General features: G+C 44.9%; 1 protein-coding gene and 1 long non-coding RNA gene across 16 annotated transcripts in view; one reads left to right on the top strand and one right to left on the bottom strand.

Moving 5' to 3' along the window:
* LEF1 (lymphoid enhancer binding factor 1) overlaps positions 1-13633 on the bottom strand; it is a 119568-nt gene extending 105935 nt beyond the window's left edge. For 4 of the 15 annotated variants that reach the window (XR_002346348.1, XM_021100273.1, XM_021100276.1 and 1 more), the window contains exons 1-3: positions 11419-12771; positions 8912-8978; positions 7399-7532 (exon numbers count right to left, since the gene is read on the bottom strand). Coding sequence is in view for 14 of the 15 variants with exons in the window: in XM_021100273.1 (XP_020955932.1) it covers positions 7399-7532; positions 8912-8978; positions 11419-11628 (411 nt within the window). In the remaining variant the exon portion in view is untranslated. 15 annotated transcript variants of the gene reach the window in all.
* Positions 12873-20742, top strand: part of LOC100738196 — a 286079-nt gene continuing 278209 nt past the window's right edge. The window contains exons 1-4 of the long non-coding RNA XR_002346834.1: positions 12873-12907; positions 13235-15570; positions 16005-17092; positions 17409-17509. This is a non-coding gene — a long non-coding RNA (uncharacterized LOC100738196). The remainder of the gene's footprint in view (positions 12908-13234; positions 15571-16004; positions 17093-17408; positions 17510-20742) is intronic.

The following is a 20742-nucleotide window of genomic DNA, read 5'->3' as shown; positions in this document are numbered from 1 at the left end:
AAAGGTTAATGGAGAGCCTTTATCCAGCATGGTGGCATGCTAAGAACCAAAAATATCTCCCCCTTCTCAAGAGCTTCCTGGATACAGCCAGCACTTCTTGCGGCAGAATTTCTCCCAGGTGGGGACAAGGTCACTGGCTTACACCACCTGAGACTCGTACTTTGCTCCCTTAGCTAGAAAACTGAGAGCTTTTATAGGCTTTGTGCCATCCAAATTGCACATCAATTCTGTGAGGTAGGCAAGCTGAATATTAATATGCCTCATAATAAAGGAGGAAACAAATGCTGATAAAGGCTAAATGCCTTCCCAAGGCTTTGGTAGAAAGTGATAGACTTGGGACTAGACCCCAGACCTTTTGCCATCTTACCCAGGACTTCTGTCCTCCAAAGGCTCAGCCGGTGCAAGGGACTGCCTATATCCACTTAATAAAGACTAAAAATTTTGCTCTCCACATTGCAGAAGGATTTACAATTCACAACACACAGTGGCCTAGAAAAGTCAGCACTGATGCTACCACATGTGTTTAAAAAGAACAAAGTTTTTTAATATTTCAAAATATCTCAAGTGTTACTGAAAAAAGAAATGTCTTTTCTATTTGCGAAAAAATAAAAATGAATTGAGAAGCATTTCCCATATGCTACCTAAACGTAATTGAAGATGGTTTTCTTTTTATTACTATTATATTTCCATCTCGAGCACACTTCTGGAGGAGAAAAAAGTATTTCTATCATCTATTCTCCTTCAGTCAGATTTCTATGACCTAGGTAAGAGATAAGTACTCCTCCTTATGACCAGTTTTTGAGGACCCAGCCCCATTCTCTCACTTTAGCAGTGAGCATCCTTAGCTGACTGTTTTCAGCTGTTATTTGGAGACCTAACATTCTGAATGTTAAGGAGAGACTTTGATTTCCTCATTAAAGACAATGGTCCAATGCTTTTTCACTGATGCAACAAATTGGAGAGAAAGGAAAAAAAAATACTAAGGATTATTTAGCACGCACTTTCAGATTTTGTTTTTTATATAGCATTTGGTTTAATAAAGGCAAATCCTTTGGAAATATAAAAAAACACATGAAAAAATTTTAGTACATTATTTATTCAGCAATCTACTGAAGTGTCTATTCTGTACCAGGCTGACTCATAATATATAACTATCTCATACTTCATCAGTTGTCCCAGATCAACCGATCAGATGATCAATTATCATCCACAAATAGGCTTTATTGCAAAAATTTTCAGGATTAATAAATAATAAAAAGGATGTATAAAAATATCGCTATGTAACTTTTGCCAGTTTTGGTAACTGTTTTGCTCAGAAGCTGACAATAATAAAAGAAAATTTAAGCTACACTAAAGACACTCCTCTTTTTATATTACAGAGACTTCCCTTCATCCACCCCTCATTCAACCTTTCCCTATACTGAGTAAACTAGTAATAGGCCTCTTTTTTAAAGTGAATATAACAATAGCAAATTACTCTGATGATCAAAACCTGATTCTGCAGAACTTTTATTATTTGTGGGTGTAGTTAGAAATAATGGTGAATAATCAAAAAGATTTTTTAGAGCCTACTTGACCCCAGTAAGCTGAAAAAATAAAAATATTTCCGGACCCCCTGCGATGCAACATCTCTGCCAGTCATATATCTCCTACAGATGAGGGAAAGAAGACAGGCAACTTAAGCTCTTGTTTGCTCTGTAATGCCTTTGCAATTTCTCCCCATACAAATTGAAGGCAGGTGAATAACATTCTTTAATGAGCTTTATACATCACCTATACATAGCAAGTGGATAATTTCAACAGGTTTAGAAATTTGGCTATAATGTGCATGGTGTGTAAATGTATTGTTTTAAAGAGACTTTACAGCCTCTAATAATAGTGTGCAAACAGTCCCAGCTAGATTGGCTAGACTATCAGAATCTGGAAGTTAGCAATCCCTGTTCCCTATCTGCGCTCTGCTCAACTCCTGCCTCTTGGTGCATTCAATCCCTCTCCCTTCCCATCTTTGTTGTTGGTCTCTAGTTTTTCTAGCTTTGAGCCTCTAAATCTTACAGATTGATAATTCATATACCTAAACTGACTTAAAAGCTTATGGTAGAGTTTACAGTTCCTACAGGAACTTCGTAAGGTCACAATTACTATTTAAAGAGTTATCATCAATCTAAAACATACTTTTAGAATTATTTAAATAAAGTCTAGTGACTGTCTTTTCCAAATAAATAAGGACCTGCTGGGACAGTACAAAGCAATACTAAATCTCTTGATTCCTACAGTACTAGCTTTCCACAGACTGGTTCAGTCTGACATAATCGCTTAAGTAATAACTTTAATGATAACAAGCTTTAAATGAATATTCTCTCTTTAAAAAAACCTTCAGTCCCATGACAGCAGCATCTATATAATGCTGAGTTCTACTTTTGCCTGGGAATAAAATACACGTGCTTTTCTGCTGGTCGACGGACAGTATTGGCATATTTCCTCTGTAAATTTCAAGTTTATCTTTAAATCAAAGGGAAACCAGTTTTTATAAAATTTCAATCATGCCTATTATACATAAGTGAGGAACGAAAGGAGTCAGAGGGGAATGGAATGATCTGATTGCTTTAAAAATGTCAGTCACTGAACCAAATCCAGTTCTGCCTAAAGAACTAACAGGATTCGTTAAAAACAAAAGATGACTCCAAAGCTGCCAAATTTTCTCAGTTGATCTTACGGAAGAACACTTGTGAGGTAACAAGTTCAAGTCCAGATAGACCCATATGTGAGACCCTTACTCTGTCCTGTTAAAATTACACGAGTATCTACAAAATAGAAATGGGTCAAAATAATGGGGCTGATGAGAACAGGTCCAGGACCTGTAGGTGGTGAGGAGTACTTCAAAGAGCAAGATTTTCTGCAGAAAAGACAGTGGGCTTGATTCAGTGAAACTGGCTTGTTCTGTGTCTTTATGAATGAACAAGAAATTTGTAGGGTCATTTTGAAAAAAACCTGTCTGAATAAGGAAGATGCCTCTGCCATACCAGGCATGTGAATGTGCTATCAGCTCCTCCAGGGTCACATGAGCATAACTCCTGGGACACCTGAAATTCAGTGCCATTTGGTCACAGGATATTGAAAGTATATGAAGGGAGGACGGCAACTGCTCCCAGTTATTCTGATTATGGTCCTTTCTCAACTTTGTAGCAATAAAATCAAGATGAATCAAATGGAAGAGTTTGAGGCACTGAGGAACTTTCCCACACATTCTCTGGACATCTATTATCAGATCTGAGATAGACTACACTTTCTGAACTTCTCCTGCACCTGAAGAGGAAATTTTAATATAGATTCAAAAGGTATACAACTTACTAGATTATAAAATTTTAAATAATTTACCAGTAAGTCAAATGATGTAGCTCCTTGAAGTGAGGACACAAGAAATTTTGTCCAAAAGATAAGCCATACTATCCCTAAACCCTTGAAAATTGATAAGCTATAATCTCCCTATTATTATTTTTATGATTATTTTCAAAGCTATGCAGCAGTGTGATGGACAGCTGGGTAAGTGTAAGCTTATGGATTAGATTTGTCCACCTAGTTCTTTAATTCTCAATGTAAGCGAATATAAACATGGGTGGGGGAGCTTAAAACAAAGTTGTAATAGGTATAATTCTGTTCAGTAGATATCAAAATGTTGATTCTCTTCAGGTAAAAACCACACAACAGAACTGAGTTGCTCAAAATAATGAAAAAATAACCCCTGAAACATTTTAATAGAATGGTCTACCAAAAGAAAAGGAAGATGAAATTCTAACACAAACATCCTCCTTTCCCACCTAAAAATCCATCCTCAAAAAGATCACAAAGAAACAAACAATGCAGCCAGCAGCACTAACCAGGTGTTACTGAGGTTGGTACGACTGGCCTGCAACGTTTGCTGTTGCTTCCTGCGCTACGTCTGCTGCTTTTCCCTCCCCAGCAGCTGAGGAGAAATGGGATGTTTCTCTTCAGAGGTGTTAAACATTTGGGCTTCATGAGGAACAAATGGAAGTTTGACACCTAAGATGAATAACTCACAGTGCATGAGGCCAATGAGAACTTTCACTATGCAAAGCCAGCCAAGCTCACTGTCACAAGGTACTCAGGACACCAGTGCCAGGACCCAGCACAGGAGGCAACGAACTATTTTTTTTCCTTTTAATACTTTACCATTGGCCTCCAAGTTTTTTCATAAATAAGATTCAGAGAAAGTCTTGGGAGTATGTTTTTAATAAACTCTCAAGGGCCCCTGCTCTGAAATATTTAACAGGCTTTTGCATCTTCTGCTCACTCTCACTGAAGACGACCAACTCAAGCTAAGGTTTACTGCACTTTAAGAACTCACACTGACAGCAATGTGTGAATATCATAGGTGCTTTCTTGTTAGGCCCAGTTTAAATGAACTAATAAGGATTATCTAAAAGTTTATGAGACACTGATTTGTAAGATTTCTGGTACAGACACACTTCTAAGAATTTCAGTTCTGTATGGATGTCGTTAGCCAATTAAAATTTCCCTTCAGTTGGGGGAAAAAAAAAACCAACCTGACTGGCAAAGGTGGTTCTCCTGTGTAGATAATACTATATTTAGGTCATAGGTAAAAGCTATGCAAGCGTGTGTATGTTAGTGTTTGTCTAAAAAAGAGCAAACCCATAGCATTGTTTAAATGAGCTACTAGCAGAAATCTGTGTGCATGCCAGCTGGCTGTAATTGGTTTTCTCTGGATTATCTGCAGTTACACATAGAGGATTCTGTGTGGGGAAAGGGTGGTCAGGGCCCTACACCAAATGTTTTTCTTATCCTAACACCTGAGGGCAGCAGATACAGTAAACAAGCAGTTGTTTGTAATGCGAATCTAAGTAACAGGCTGCCTTGGGACTGTTCCCACCCTAAACCCAAACCCAAATGGTTACCCTGTGCCTGACACCCTAGATGCAAACCTATCACTGTGGATGTCAGTTACACACACACTCAGTCTGGCTAAAGACAGAGCTAAAGAGCAAGAGGCAGAAGTGTGGTTAGGGGTGAAGAGGAGGAGCTGCCTTCCGGTTAAAGTGTTTTAGGTCTCAGACACATTAAAAACAGCTGTTAGGTATTAAAAACCAAAGATTGCAACTCACTTTGGTCAGACCCTAAAAGAAGAAATTGAAAATAGTCTTGTGGTTAAAACTGAGAAGCTTCTGGAATTTTGCAAACTGCAGAATATCACAAGAAAAGCTGCCTAAAATAAATGTGCTCCGAAATATAATAAAGCAAAACAGCAGATAACAGGGTAAGGTAACTGCTTCCTGACCACACCCCTTTCCTCTACTCTACACCAACATCTATTCTGGGCACAAATCTTCCCTAAACAATGAATGTTTAATTCTCTGACCTCGAAATTTTGATACATACATTAATATATACTTTCCATTCTATCAATTAAAAATGATTGGGGGGAGCGGGGGAGAGAAAAAGCTAGAGAGACCTAAGGCAGAAAATGCTAGTTTAAGGAAGAAGAGAAGCTCAATTTCCCATATTCTTAGGGATAATTTATAGATTTTTATTATACTGACTTATCAAAAGTTACTATTTTGAAGAGAGAAGTGGCTCAACTTAAAAATGAATTCTACAAATACTTACTAATAAGCATTAACCATGTGCACTGCCAAAAAGTATACGGTCATTTAGTGGCTATTGTCTATTGTTACTAAATCAGAGACTGTAATTTGATTTGTCATAAAGATTATTCTAAAATGCCTTTAGCAGAAATCTTCAGTTGTTCCTTATGTAAAACAGTCTTCTTCCGTTTCACCTCCAAAACACCACCAAAACAAAAACAGCCCAACTTAAAAATATCTGCTATATATGCATATTTATTAATTCAACAGCTATAAAGTCTCCTACAAATTTTAAACTCAGAAGCATTTATTTGGGTGGCCTCTAAATAATAAAACTGTATTTGCTTTTATTAGTTCATTCACTTTTTAGGTAAGAGATTCATATGCACCACATAGACATTTCTATCATTAAATATTTGAAAAGCCTTTTAAAATAAAATAGGAAATTGCTATCTCCCATAACCACCACAAGATTTCCAAGATCTCCATTTTAACTGCTAAACAAAAATTAGAAAAATCTCATTTCCTACTTAAAAGGTCAATTATCTTTTGAAATTTGTGAGGAAAAAGTATCACTTCCAAATCACAGTGCCCACATAAAGTGGTTCTATTTCACAGACCTATCACTTCAACAGCTGAGGGCCACAGATAATCAAGATCATCAAAATACTCCTGGTGATGACTGATTAGGAGTGATTCTTCTCTGCTACTCTAGTGTCTTATTGCTCCCAGGTTCTGTTCACTGAGGTATTAACAACGGTACTCGCCCCAGGTGTCTGTTACTGATTTTTTTCACTTGGTGGAAGCACTGGGCTAATAAGGCAAAGATTACAGATTCCATTTTATAATCTGAGATTTGACTCACAGGAAGGCCAGGGAGACAGAAACTCTCATCCCCAAGACATGTTTTTCATTGGGGTTTAGGTGTAGAGCAGAGTGAGGCCAGAAAGATGCATCAGGAAAAACCCATGGCTACCTCCAAAGAGATGATTCTCAGGGAGAATCCATCACCAGCACATTTCACGTTCACATACTAAAGAAGTTACCCTTTAGATGTTTTCTTTCTATAAGTGAGGTTTCCATTTCCCAGCAAAAGAGAACTATCAACAAATAATTTGCCTAAAATCTCCACAGTGTTATTTGCATAATGCATAACGCAGTTACAATGCCACTGCATTTTTAGAACTTAAAAAACTGAACCCCGAAATAAAAAGTTTTCATTAGAGTTATCTTCAAATGATACTTCCTTAACAATTGACAATAAAGTAGAAATAACTCATTCCCCTCCACCTCCAAACCAATCGTAAAGAAACAAGCTAATACAATAAAATGAGTCTGTTTTAAAAGCTGAAGTAATATTCCCAATGTTCAGCTCCAAATGAGCCAAAGAAGTTCTAATTCTAGATAGCTTATGGGCAGTGAAAGCCATACAGCGCTTCGTTAATTGAAAGATTAAATCAGATTTCTCTCATCAGAGTAGAAAGCACAATACACATATAATCATGAATTTGCTGATTTAAATTCACTTGATTTCATGATAGCTCATGATCTGTTTTTTAGTAATCCTAACTCAGTAAGCCAAACGCTAAAATTCCAAGTGCAAAACATTAAAGGTAGCACTATTTTAAGGCAGTCATTCCTCATAGCAGGTCTTATTTAGCAACAACTGGTCATATATAATGAAAATATCTCCAATGTGTTTAAAAAAACAAACATTTTGCCAAAACACAAATTAATTTGCACTTCTGAAAATAATTTGCAACATCAGCATGTTACTCACTGTTCTCGGGATGGGTGGAGAAAGAGATCCATTTGACATGTATGGGTCATTATTCATATTTGGCATCATTATGTATCCGGAATAACTCGAGTAAGAGGGCCCCTTGTTGTAGAGGCCTCCATCTGGATGCTTTCCTGAGAGAATGCAAAGAACAATCAATGATGCTTTGGTTTTTTTACCACTGTATTTTTCACTGGAAAAGTTAATAGTTCTACAACAAATCAGATCTTACATAAAAGATTCATTTACAAAATACTGTAACTGGATTATGATGATCTATTTTAGATTGACAGTATTTATTCTCTTAAATGGCTTAGCAGTGAACCAGATGTTTTAAAAACATGTGGTTCAATTTACTTCCACTACTGACTGGTGTTTTTACAAAAATAAGTGTTACCCATCTAACTTAATTTGTTCTAATACTAACAAACTGGCCTAAGAAATACAGACAGAGGAAAGGCACATAAAGCTATAATATAAATATATTAGGCCATTCTGGTATACACATACATATACATTAATGTACAAAGTTTACCTTCCAGACAAACTAAAAAATTCTACCTGTGCTTCTGGACTTCTAGATAATTTCTAGATTTTACTGAGGGAGCAACAACCCAAATTAAGTCCAGGAGACTTAATTTTACGTGCTATACTAACATCACTCTGCCAAAGAAATTTGTGTGTTCAGTGCACACATTTCTTCTCTTTAATCTATTTAACTACTTTGTAGCTCAGAAGGAAGCCTGATATTATAGTTCCCTTCTTCCCCTGGCTGACATATTGTATGTGTGAACACTTCATTCTGTTGAGGCCAATTGTAAGTAATTAAGGAGAACAGAAATGCAGAGTTCAACATGGGAACCCTACAGATTCTTTTAAAGTCAGAGGAGTTCTCCTTAAATCTTAAAAAATATGCATAATTTTTCTGATTCTTAGCAGAAGCAGGGAGAAAGTCTGACTCTCATGTTCCATATGCATAGTTCCCAATTTTAATGAAGTTTTATATTTTTACAAGTTAGATTCTTCTTTACTGAGCCATCTTTAGTCTGGACATACAGTGCCTGCTTTCTCACCATAACAAAACCCAGCAATTTTACAAATGAAAGTCCATTTGAAACTATTCTTGTTGGAAAATAAACTGGTAGAGACTGTCACTCTTTATATAACCATGCATGAAAAAATACTAAAGATCTACCACAATTAGAACTTTAGGTAAAATGAGGAAAAGAGAAAAACGTATTATACACATTTCGTTTCCACAAGGAATCTGGAAGCCAACTGAAATCCAAAGACCCCTAACTCATTCAAAGACAGTTTAAAAATTATGTATGTATACATTAGAGATAAGCAGTTAAGTTTCCTGGGTTTTCTTTCCCATTTTGTAAAAATAGCAGGCAGTCTTATCACATCTCATCCAGGTTTCTCGGATGCAAATAAAAACAGTAAAGCATACCTATATTCACAAATTGGCACATGTTAAACGATAACATTGGGAGTGGTATTACTGTCTTACCGTCATCAGGGTGTTCTCTGGCCTTGTCATGGTAGGACTCCTGAGAGCTCTGTGCTTGTCTGGCCACCTAACAGCATGAATCCCCACCCACAAAAGAAAGAAAATCACCTTAGAGTTTGTGACAAAAGTGCTATGTGTATCCACTGGTAACTCGAGGAGGAGGAGGATTAGGTGCAACTCAATCTACTTATTCTATTAATCTATGAGGATAGGCTAGGGCTGACTACTGAGAAATCTTTTTTTCAGCATACATTTTTGAGAATTATCTGCCCAGGACTGGAAAGCATAAAGAAAATAGTAACAAAAACAAATTTGGGAACAATTCATATACTATTCTGACTGCTATTTGCTAAAACACATCAAGGCTGCTTGGATGCCTAAATATGATAGGAATTTGAGTTAACGGGGTTGGTCGTTTTGATAGCTTCTTCACAACCACTGTTTACTTCAATCAGATCTGATTAAAGGAGGGCTGAAATATCACTTTGCAACTGAAAATGACATTTTAAATAAAAACAAGCCCACCACTCACAAAAGGGGGTTTTAGGCAACTGTCCCAAACTGGTTGCAGCAGGAGCTCCACCCCTTATAACCTACCATGGCTGGTTGAGTGCAAGCTTACAAGAGAAAAGTGAACTATTTTGTGGTTAAAGGGAGGAAAATTTGAGAGTAAGGCTACAGACACGTAAAAGGCAGCCCAGTTAATATCAGCTCTGTAACCACCATCCACCCAGCCTCAACCACGTGCAAATCAGTGGTATTACCCTTTCACCATTTTTCTTGGGTCTGCCCCATGCCCACTCACCACCAGCAAAGATGAACAGAGCCCTAGTACCTAGGGGTTCTGGGCTTCAAATGCAGTGCCCTTCTCCCCAATGCAGACACAGGTAGACGATGTGAAGCGGGTGGCGAATTTATTTATAGCAAAAGGACGTACAAACAAAATGAGTAGAAATTTTAAAAGGCCACTCTACAAATATGAGTTTGGCCTCGAGTGTTGTGGATGTTATTTGGTTCTTTAACACGTGTCCTCCTGGTAACCTCCCCCCAATGAACACACAATCACAAATCTTTTAAGCAGATTTGGGGGCATCCTCTCCGCTGCCACGGCCTCCCTCGCCCCCTCCCGCACAATTGGCACGTTGGGATGAAAGATTTAGGGGACAGAACATCCCTACATTCTCTTTAGAACCCAGGCTCCCAGGCCCCCGACTTCCAAAATGCGTACTCACCCCTGCCATTGGGATAAAGAAGGTAACTCAGAGGTGTTCTTAAACTTGCTGTTTAAAACCCAAAATGTCCCCGCCCCCAAAACCTCACACGCCTTCTTTTTGGGGGCAGAAGGATGCCATTTAAGGAAAAAGGATATACCCTCCGAATTTCTTTGGAGGGAAAAAGCGTTGGTGAAATCTTCTGAATGTCAGGACTTTTCTACCGGATTTCCTCCAAAGCGTTTCCCAGTTGTTGAACAAGGGTGGCCAGTGCAGTGTCGGGTATCAGGGTCCATCCGCTCTCCCGCTCCCCCACCCCCAAAGCTCTCAGCTCGGCCTGAAATAGCCCTTCCGCGAGGTCCAGCTCTCGGCTTTCTCTCGCCAGCACCCACGTGTCTCTATTTACTCTACTCGGGTTACCAACGCTATCGCCCGCAGCGGGCCAGAGATCTGATAACGTGCTTTCCACTCTCCCCTGAGTGGGTGCCCTGGCTTCCGCCGCATCTCGACTCTGGCTCGCCTTTCTTTTGCATAGATTTAAGGCCTGATCCGGGCCCAAACTAACCCCCAATATAAACTTTTTTTTTTTTTTTTTCAATTCTTTAAGTGGCTGTGGGTGGAGAAAACTAGCGTTGCGGACCTTACTGCGAGTGCCCCCGCCCTGGGGTGGTTCCGCTCGGCGCGCCCACGGCTCCCCACAGCCAGCCCCGGCACTGGGACTCGGGCGGCGGCAAGGACCGGGTCCCGCACCGCCCCCGCCGCGCGCCCCGCTGGGCGCGAGCCTGGCTCCGCGGCGGTTGGGATGGCCCCGCCTGTCCTCGGCCCACGCCCGCCTCCCCTTCCTTTCTGCCTGTGGCTCTGCTCGTTTCTACCTAAGCTTTTGGTGGTTTAACGCATTTTTGCAGAGACATCTATCGAGAGAGCGGGTGCACTTTGTTTTCCGTCCTACGGAAGAACTTCTCAGTAGTGCTGTTCAGACATCCTCGCTTTAATGCATCGCACATTCTCAACCCCACGAAAACGTCTGAAGGCGAAACGTTATGGGTTAAGGGCCGCAAACCAACAGTTTAGTCACAGAACCCCAAAACGGATCCATTTTGAATGTTTTCCTGCATCCCCCTCCACCTCACACACGCACAAACGAAGAACGTTGACCAAAGTAGCCCAGCCCCTCACCCCATCCCACCTCGGCCCCAGGAGACCTGCTGGGGACCCATCAGCTGGGGCTGTCCAGAGCCTTCCCTCCCTGCTCTTCCCCCGGACCCGCCACGCCGCTCTGGGCAGCGGCCCGCTCACCTCGTGTCCGTTGCTCGCCGGGATGATTTCGGACTCGTTAACCAAGGAGGACTTGATGTCGGCTAAGTCACCTTCCTCTTCAGGGTGACTGATCTCAGCGAAAATCTTCTCTTTCTGGGGATCGCCCTCGTCCTTGAAGGGGATCATCTCGTCCGTGGCGCAGAGTTCCGGGTCCCCCCCGCCGCCGCCTGCCCCGGAGAGTTGGGGCATCCCGACCACTCTGTAATCTCCGCTCCGCTGGGGGAGCACCCCAGGCGACAGCAGAAGAGAGAAAGGGTAAAGGAAAGGTGGGGGAGGAGAAGGAGAATTGGAAGGGTGTGTGAGGGACGACAGCAGGCGGAAGCCGGGCTGGCGAGCGCAGGGCTGGCGGCCGGCAGCCTGAGCAACTGCAGCGGCGTCCGCGTCCCGGCGGCCGTCCGCGTCTTCCCACTCGGCCGAGACCCACGCCGGCACCCGTCCGCGAGGCCGAAGGACACAGGGCTGCGAGGGCCGCCGCTGCCGGCGCCTCTGGGGGCGTCTGCGCCGTGCAGCGTGGCGCACGCTAGGCTAGACTGCCCGGGCGGCCACCCGACGCCCCCAGCGTCTCCCGGGTCGTAGGAGGTTCGAGTCTCCGAAGTGCAGAGGAGGGTCCGCCGGCGCGTCTCTACGCAAATCTCTCCACCTCAGCTCCCCCGGAGGCCGATCTGGGAGTTTGTTTCCCGGAAAAATAAGGGACTCGGGCAAAACGGCTCCGTTTGCCCCAGTAGAGACGGTGCAAGGAGAATCAGAAGATAATGAATGTCCACTTCCTGGAGAGCAAAAAAAAAAAAAAAAAAAAAAAAAAGCCACCAGGGTTGGAGATGTCCGTTTTAGAGCTTCTTGTTTCCTTCCCTTTCGCTTCGGTTTTCCTTCTCCAGGCGAATTTAATCTGCCGGAGGAGAAGGTGGGGGCGGAGGAGGAGGGGAAGAAAAGGAAAAGAAGTTTGCCAAGAATAAAGTTTGTGCGTGCAAGCTCAGGGAGTCGGCAGTGGAGGGCACGGCTGGGTCTCGGGGAGTCACAGCAGGGACCGCGGACCCAAAAGCTTCTGCCCGGAGCTGGAGCCGAAACACACACAGCCCGACCCCTCTTTGTTCCCGGCTCGAGTTTCTCAGTCTGGCTCGCTCGCTGGCTCGCTGCTCTCCACGCCTCCGCCCGGCCGCTTGTCAAAGCAAAGAGCTGCACCCCTCGGGTTCGCCCGGCCCGGGGGAGGGGGACGCCCAGAGCTTGGCGGCTTGCGGGGCTACGGGCGCGTCCTGGCTCTTCGGCCTGAGAGCGCGCAGCCTGATCCCTCCTCCGCGCCCGGCCCCGCAGGTGAGCGGCTGCGCCTCCCCACCGCTTCTCCTCCTCCCGCGCCTCGCCGGCGCTGAAAAGCTACCCACTTGCGTCGCTTCTCCTCCCCTTCCCCTCCCCCGCCTCCAGCTTTCCTTGGCTGCCCGCTGGGAGGGAGGAGGGGGACGGCGAGAAGGAGCTGGTGATTGAGGACTTTTTTCTTTTCCCAGAGCCTGTAGGACTAGTCCTAGTTTTGGGGTGTGTATGTCTGTGTGTGTGTGTGTGTGTGCGCGAGAGAGAGAGAGAGAGAGAGAGAGAGAGAGGGAGCGCGCGCGCGCGTGCGGAGAGCGCCTAGAAAGAAGATTCAGGCAACTTGGCGAAGGAAGGATCCCGCGCTTCTTGTGACCCAAGGAAGGCACGTTTTTGCCCGCGTGAAACTGACAAGAAACTGCGGGAATGGTTTATTAACTTCATCATCTAAGTATCTCTTCTCTTGCTCCCTTCCCACCCACCCCCCTTCCTCTACCAGTCTCTCCCCCACCTCCTTTCCGCCTCCCTCTCTCCCTCCTTGGCTCTGGCAGTGGGAAGAAGATGAAAGAGAAGCCGCCGCAGCTGTGATCGACACCACATTGATAGATGCTCTGACAGGGGATGAGGCGGGAATCAGGGCAGAGGGAAGGGGGAAAACATAACACATTGCTCAGCTAATAAGAGAACGGAAGCAAGAAGAACAAGAAAGAGTTGTGGCTCTCCTAAATACATTGTAAAGGGACAAGGGAACACATGCCAGTAAAAAATTAAATTTCCAGGCTTACCGAGAAAAATAGGACGAGGAAGAAAAGACTGAAGACTGAATCTTAATTATCGCTTTTTAAGCAAGCTCTTGTTCATTACCTCCTCACCATGGGATGCACAAGGAGACTTACGCGAGGTCTCTCGTGGATTTTTGAAGATACACGCCACAATATGTGGGAACCTCGTAGAGAATGAAAAAACAACCCAAGTAGGGGGAAGAAAAGGCAAAGGGACCAAGGAGAGTGAAGCCAGTAGAAGGAGGGAGAACAGGGCAGTCTCTGGCACCTCGGACTGTGTGCTCAAAGGGACTCTTGAAGATGCAAATCGGAATCCAACCTCAAAAATTCCCCAGCCTTCACCGTCTCTTTGATGCATTTTGTACAAGGACAGGACTTTTAAGGAGATGCTTTGTGAAAGTTACAGTATAAGCGAAGCTGAAGTTTGAAAACACATTACATTTTGTTCCTTGGCTCTCAAACCCCCTCAGTTAAAAATCCAGGCAAAATTATTATACCCAATACAGTAGCCATCTGTAAAACCTCAGAACAGTAAACAAGGAGCAGGAAGAAATATCTCCACCTCCCTTAAATTGAAAATAGGGAAAAACATCACAGAATCAGACTTTAGCTTTACTGTATAGGAATAATCATGCAAAAATCCCTTTTCTTTTCCTAAGGGGGAATCTGCATGCTGCTAGATGTTGTCTAAAGATCTTAACAATGCTCTAAATGAGCACTCAAAACTTCGTCTACTGTTAATTACTTGACAGAGATGGGAATTCACTAGGAAGCAATTTTTAAAACTATATCATTTAAAGGATTCAGTTGGTCGCATAAATCATGACCAAAGTCACACGGTATATTCTATCCCGGGATTGGGGTCAAATTAAAGAGCTGGTGATGGGAGCCTGGAAGAGTAAAACATTAAATACGCTGTAAATAGCTGACAAGCTACACCTGAGAGAAAACAAAAACAATAAGCTGCTACAATGTGTAAGGCAATACTGAAAAGATTTGGGGGGGAAAACCCTGTTTAATTTTTTGGCGGGTAGCATTATGCAATTTCCCTTGAAGTTCTGTACCAGGGAGAGGTAAAGTTTCAGACATGTGAACATGTAGCCATGCCAGACATTTATACCCTCTGTTCTGAAAAAAAACAAAAACATGGGAAAACAAAGTCAGAAGTCCTTCCACAAATGCGCCAGTTTGACTGATAGGAAAAGAAGTAAAAAATGCAGTTTCACCAAAGCAGCCAAAGTAGACGTTCCTTTTCATCAAACTGTCAAGGGGCAGGGAGGGGGTGACAGAATGGCCATGGGGTATTTTCTGGGAGCCAAAGAGATTAAATGACGACTCTTACATCCCCCCCCCATGTTAAAGTGTTGCAACTAATTCGAATCCCATTTACTCCTTCATGTTAATTATCTGGACTCCCTGAGTCATATGGAGCTCAGCTCCAGGTGTCCTGGAGATTAGGAGCTCTTGAAGATGGAAAATTTTAAAACAATAACTAGTGGGAACTGATTACCAGAAGGGAGGAGGGTAGGTGGCTGCGTTTTGTATTTTGCGGCAAACCTCTTCTTTGGGAACATTGTTTCTAACGAAATCACCCTGTGCCTTGCTCTATTTGTGTGGCTGTTTACCTTCCCCGTGTCGTGCGGGGTGATGGCTGATGGTCCTTAGCATTGTTGCAAATCTTCTGATGAGGTGCACTTAAAAGAGGCTTTGCTAGAAAATACTGACTCAAGTTTTCTTTAAGCTTTGCCTGGGAGAGAGATTGATATTTCCATGTGAAGTCTCTGAGGGAGGGGGAGCTAGAAGACGCAGGAGGGGAGAAATAACTCTGGGGAAAACGTTCCTCCCTCCCTGCAGGTTCGGTGAAGTTCCTGGCAAAGGCATTTATGTAAGGTCTCTTCGAATTCTTGCGGGGGATGCCATTATAAAGCCGCCTCTTCAGGCGCAAGGTCCGGGATGTGGTGGGTGCTGGGCGGGAGAAAGACCGCCGCCCGCCGCCCCCTTCCCTCGGATGTAGAGGCAGGTTGTTCGTGTGAACTCGAGCGAACGACTGGAGGTTGGTTGGTGCAGGTTCACTCCTTCAGGATGTGGGTTTCAGGGGGCGTTTTGATGTGATTTAATTCCGACCGTGAAACAATTGCTAGAGGGTGGCTGGATTGCTGTTGGTTTTTCCCCTCTTGGTGGCTTTGGTTGGTTGGGGTTTAGTTTGGGAGCGAACTTGTTTTATATCAACACTTCCTTCGGCGCGGGGCGCCGTCGCCAGCGCTGACCGTGGAGGCGAGGCGCCCAACCCGCGCGGGAACAGAGACGCGGCCGCAGAGACGCGCCTTGAAGCCCGCGGGGTAAACGGGGCCCAGCCCCCCTAGGGTGCGGACTGGGGAACTAGGGGATGGACCCCCACCTCCTAATAGAGACCCCTCCCCCCACCCCCGGCGTTACTGCTGCCAAGTCGAGTCAGCTACAGACACTCAAGTGAGTCCTTAATTACAGGGAGGAGAGAAAAGCGCAGTGCCCTTCAGAGCCCTCTCCGCCTCCTCAGTCCTAACCCCCCCGCCCAGGCTCCGGGTCTCCCCCTCCCCCGCCCTTTGTGTGGCCTGGACTCTCTCCCAGCTACAACTTTGGTGGGATCCCAGAGGAAGGAGGTGGCGGGGGCCTACGGAAGAGGATGCTGGAAGAGAGAGAAGCAAGGGTGAAGGACTAGAAGAACGATGTAATTCCAGAGAAAGAACTCCGGCACCCTCGATTTCCCACCCCAGTGTCACCAGAGGACTAAAGCTGTGGGCATCTTCGGTTTAACGGAATTCTCAGAAAGCGAGAGGTGGGGGGAGAGGGAAATGGCAGTTTGTGTCCCAGGGGTTCTTCCGCTTCTTCGTGCCTCCTCCTAAGACAAACTCAACACCCACCACCACCACCACCACCACCACCACCACCACCCGCCCGACTAACAGAGAACTCGTGGGACGGTGAAAAGCCGTTCCCAAATCCGGCCCCCTGCGGATGCCGGGCTTCCGCGGGGCCGGCGCCGGTTGGCGTCCGTAGCTCCGCGCAGCCTCCCGGGTCCGCCCACGGAACCCGCCGCGCCGGCGCGACCCCCTCCCCCAGAGCCCTCGGGTGGCTTCTCCCGCGCCCTCCCGGGATGCTCCTGCCGGCCGGGCCGACCTCCGCGTCCGCATCTCTCTGGGGGGGGCGAGGGGACGGGACCGATGCTCTCCTGTCCAAGGGGCCAGGTCCTCCCAGGGCCCGCCAGAAGAGCCATACCCAACCCCACCGTCTGTGGGCAAGGCCAGCAGACCCTCTGCCCACTCGCAGGCCAGGGCTCACGACCCGAGGGCGCCCAGAGGGAGAGGAGGCAAGCTGGGGCGATCGCGACGGGAATGCGGGGCGGGCGCACAGGAGCATAATGGCTAGAAAGGGCCCTGCCACATGCCCTCGCGGCTCGGCTCCGCGACGGGGACCCCTTGGCTCGTGCGCAGAGGAGCCAGCGATACGTCTGGAAGGGTCCCCAGAATGGAGTGGAATGGATGTGGGAACTGGAATGCAGTCCCGAGCCCCAGGACCGCTCTCCTAGTGGGCTGGACGTAAGATTCTTTTCCTTCCTTTCTGAAAACTTCTCAGGCGACTTAAAGTTGGCGTGCGGACCGGCCTCAGGCTGCCGGCGGGTAGCGCAGCCACGGCGTCCCTCCCTGGGGCCCCCCCTTCCCTCCGCCGCCAGTCCCCCTCCACCCACCCTCCGGCCGGGGACGCGCGCGGGACTGCCGCGCCGAAAGGCCGCCCGCGCGCGCGAGCTGCGCCTTATATCCGCGGAGGGCGGCGCCTGCGCAGGGCCCGGCGCGGCGGCCCGGCCTTTGAAGTCCCGGCGGCTGCCGCTTTCATCCTTTCTTTTTTCCCTTGCAGGCCCCTTTGTGTGACTAAATTTGGCAAGAATATGGATCCGAGCCAGTCTTTCCACGTGTGCTCCCAGCTCCCAGCTGAGAAGGCCAAGGGTTCTCTTCCGGGTAAGGAGACAGGGAGAAAGATCAAAGAGTTTGGGGAGCTGGATCTGAAATGTGAATTGAAAATAAAAATCAAGCCTGGACACATTCCAGTTTCTAAAGCAAAACCAACCCTCAGCAGAGGCTGTCTCCCTCTGCCTCTCTTTCTCCCTTTGCTCCCTATACTCTTTCTCGCAACCGTTCTTAAGCACATGGAGTGAAATAAAGAGCACAGAGGGAAACAGTTTCTCCAGATTTGGTTTTGCAGTAATTTTATTAGGGAAAATATCTTGTTCGTAATTACCATTATGTGAAGTCGAATTTCTTCAGCTATAAATACTGTCTCATTTCAGTATGCTTCACACTTTCTTCTGCGGCCACATTTAGAAAGAGAACGTTGACAGGAGACGTGTGCATACGTTGGTTGTGCAAAGTGCTTCTTTTTCTACACACCAGTACAGTGTGCCACTTAATTTTCCTTCCATGGCAGTCTGGAGAACCAATGTTAAGATTATTTTTACCAAAGCACTCACTATCACAGTTGGTCTCTATGATTTGAAATCCTCCTCTTGATAGACTTTGGAAAAATCTTCTGACACGCTGACTAGCCAGAAAGTTTCTGTCTTTATGGCAAACAAACAGACAAACAAAAAACAAAACCTCTCAGGTCTTTTCTTAAATATACTGCTTGATCAGTATTCTGTTGTTTCAGAAATAACCAGTATAAAGAGACAGCTTTGCAATAGTGTAATGCAGAGTCAGAAATCCTGCATTGGAGGTGGATGCTGCCACTCGGTCTCTGCTGTGGTGACTGCAGGCAAGCTATTTAAGTCTCCCAAACTCGGTTTCCTTTCTGCAAAATAGGTGTAATAATAGCCTACTTGACAAGGCTGTTGTAATAATTCAGTGAGATAATGCACGTGAAAGTACATATAAATGTAAGTTACAAAGCAAAGGTGATGCCTTAAGGAGTAAGTTTCGAACAAAAAATGTCTAAAGCACTAGGAATCTTTACCACAGGGGCAAATGGGAGTGGTTTCACACTGAGACATCCACTGCTGTGACCATCTCCACATCTGCAATAGCTGTGTTACAAAGGCACCAAAGTCACCTTAGCATTTGTTATCCCCAGAGTGAGCGAGTGTGATGGGAGGAAGAATGTTCCAAAGAGAGAGGGAACTTAACTCTCATCAGGTTTATGATGAGCTCTTGATGAATTAATAAGTGGATGAAGAAAAATGGCCCTGAATATAGAATATTTTTTTGTGAGGCGTTTGACACAGCTCACAATAACTCTGTGAACAGCCTTGGTAATGTGGTGGCCTGTGAAAGGATTAGCATGTATGTGGATAAAATAGTCCAAACAAAAACAGAAATAACACAAGAGGAGTGACTAGAAAGATATATAAGAGGTGTTTCTTGGGATACCTGAATTTATGTTTCTGAATAGAATGTGATTACATATTTAGATTGATTCATCTCCAGTTTATAGGCAGTAAGGATTATGGCTAGAGCTGGATATAAGGTGGCAGGAGTGCCACATGTGTAGCACAATAGGGCATTTAGCTGAGTGTGCTTCTTGATCATGATCCTTGCTAACCTAAGGTAACCCCGTCTCTGGAGTCATTTCCTGGACTCCACCTCCCAGTGTAAATTTTTCACTATGACCTGTGTACAGGGTGATGAAAGCAGGAGTAAGGGTGGTTTCCAGTGTTCCGGTCTCCTTTTACTGTGGCCCAAGGCTGCCCAGGTACAGAATCCTCCTGGGATGTTCCAGCCCTTTGGACTGCCTCTGCCAGCAGCAACATGCAGATTAGTGTTGAAGGGACCCTATAGGAATTTGGGGGTGGGGGGGGCAACAGAGGGGACTTGGGAGGGGAGACCCTTCTATTTTTAGCATATCTTTTCCTAAATGTCCCAGAGTAGAAGTGAATGCTGATTGAAATTACTGGTCAACTTCAGTCCTTCCTTCCACTCTTTTTTATAGATGAAGCTTTGGTTTTTTTTTTTTGTTTGTTTGTTTTTTATGGCTGCACCTGCAGCATATGGAAGTTCCCAGGCTAGGGGTAAAATTGAAGCTACAGGTCTATGGTCTATACTGCAGCTCATCACAATGCTGGCTCCTTAACCCACTGATCCAGGCCAGGGATCGAACTGGCATCCTTATGGATACTTGGATTCTTAAACTGCTGAGCCGCAACAGGAACTCTCTAGATGCAGCCATTTTGAAATTTATTCTTGACTGGAAGAGTGACATGGGCCAAGATGCTGAGGGTTCTGTCTTATTTGGGGAGAAGGCAGAGGGGAGGCCCTGAAAATCCTCAAGGAAAACCTGGGGCCCTCTTGAAGAAGATAAATTCTCTGAAGGGGAAGGGGGCATGGCTAAAAGATTCTCTGATTTTTATAAATCCGTTTCCTCATTGAGTCTGGTAATAGGGGTGTTTCTTGAATTGTGGTACATGTACCTCTTAAGATGGACGACCTCTGTGGTCCTCCCAGGCTCCCTGGGCTGTAGGAGCAGGGCTCTGGTCTCTGTCAGCATTGGGCCAGCGCCTAATCCTTGGTTTGAGGCTAGAAGCCAAAGCCACAACCTTCTTGCCTGGAGGCAAGAGCAGTACCAACAGAGCCATATGGAGATTAATGCAGAACAAGGTCATTAGTCTCATTGTTTATCCAGTTACGCGCAGCACAGATTTGTGTAAATTTCAGCTACAGTCGTTGCAGCCTGCCTTTGATGTGTATAATCTGTACATTTTAGTGCTCCAGGAAAGTGCCTGACTGACATGAACTACATCCAATGCCCAGAAAACACATCTACACAGGCATAGTAAAGCATGGATTTGAACAATTTTCCACTGAGTTCCATCACAGTAAATAAATCAACCTGGAGGGTCAGGATTGAGCATCCTTTTTATCAAGACATGACTTTTGAGGATACTTGTGATTGATTTTTATTTGTTTTCATTTGAAACTGGGTACCTACTTTAAGCCTTCATTTACCTCTCAGAGGAGGAAGGATTGGCCTATGTAACATTTGATCTTGAGGATGCTTTTCTTTATTTTGAGTGCTTCTGTCCATAAAAACAGACTCATTGAGTGGAGTTATCTAGACTAAGTGATATATTTATCCAAAACACAGCTTCTGGTTCTTTCCTTAACTCTGTCTCTTGTGTGCAGCTATGCTTAACTTTAATTCCGAATTATTAATTATGGGAATAATTCAGAAGGTAGGCAGAACCAATGTAAATAGTTTGGGC

The sequence above is a fragment of the Sus scrofa genome, chromosome 8 (genome assembly GCF_000003025.6).
Source record: "Sus scrofa isolate TJ Tabasco breed Duroc chromosome 8, Sscrofa11.1, whole genome shotgun sequence".
Lineage (NCBI taxonomy): Eukaryota > Metazoa > Chordata > Mammalia > Artiodactyla > Suidae > Sus > Sus scrofa.
Note: the sequence above shows the minus strand (reverse complement) of the source record. Positions and strands in the feature narration are given on the sequence as shown.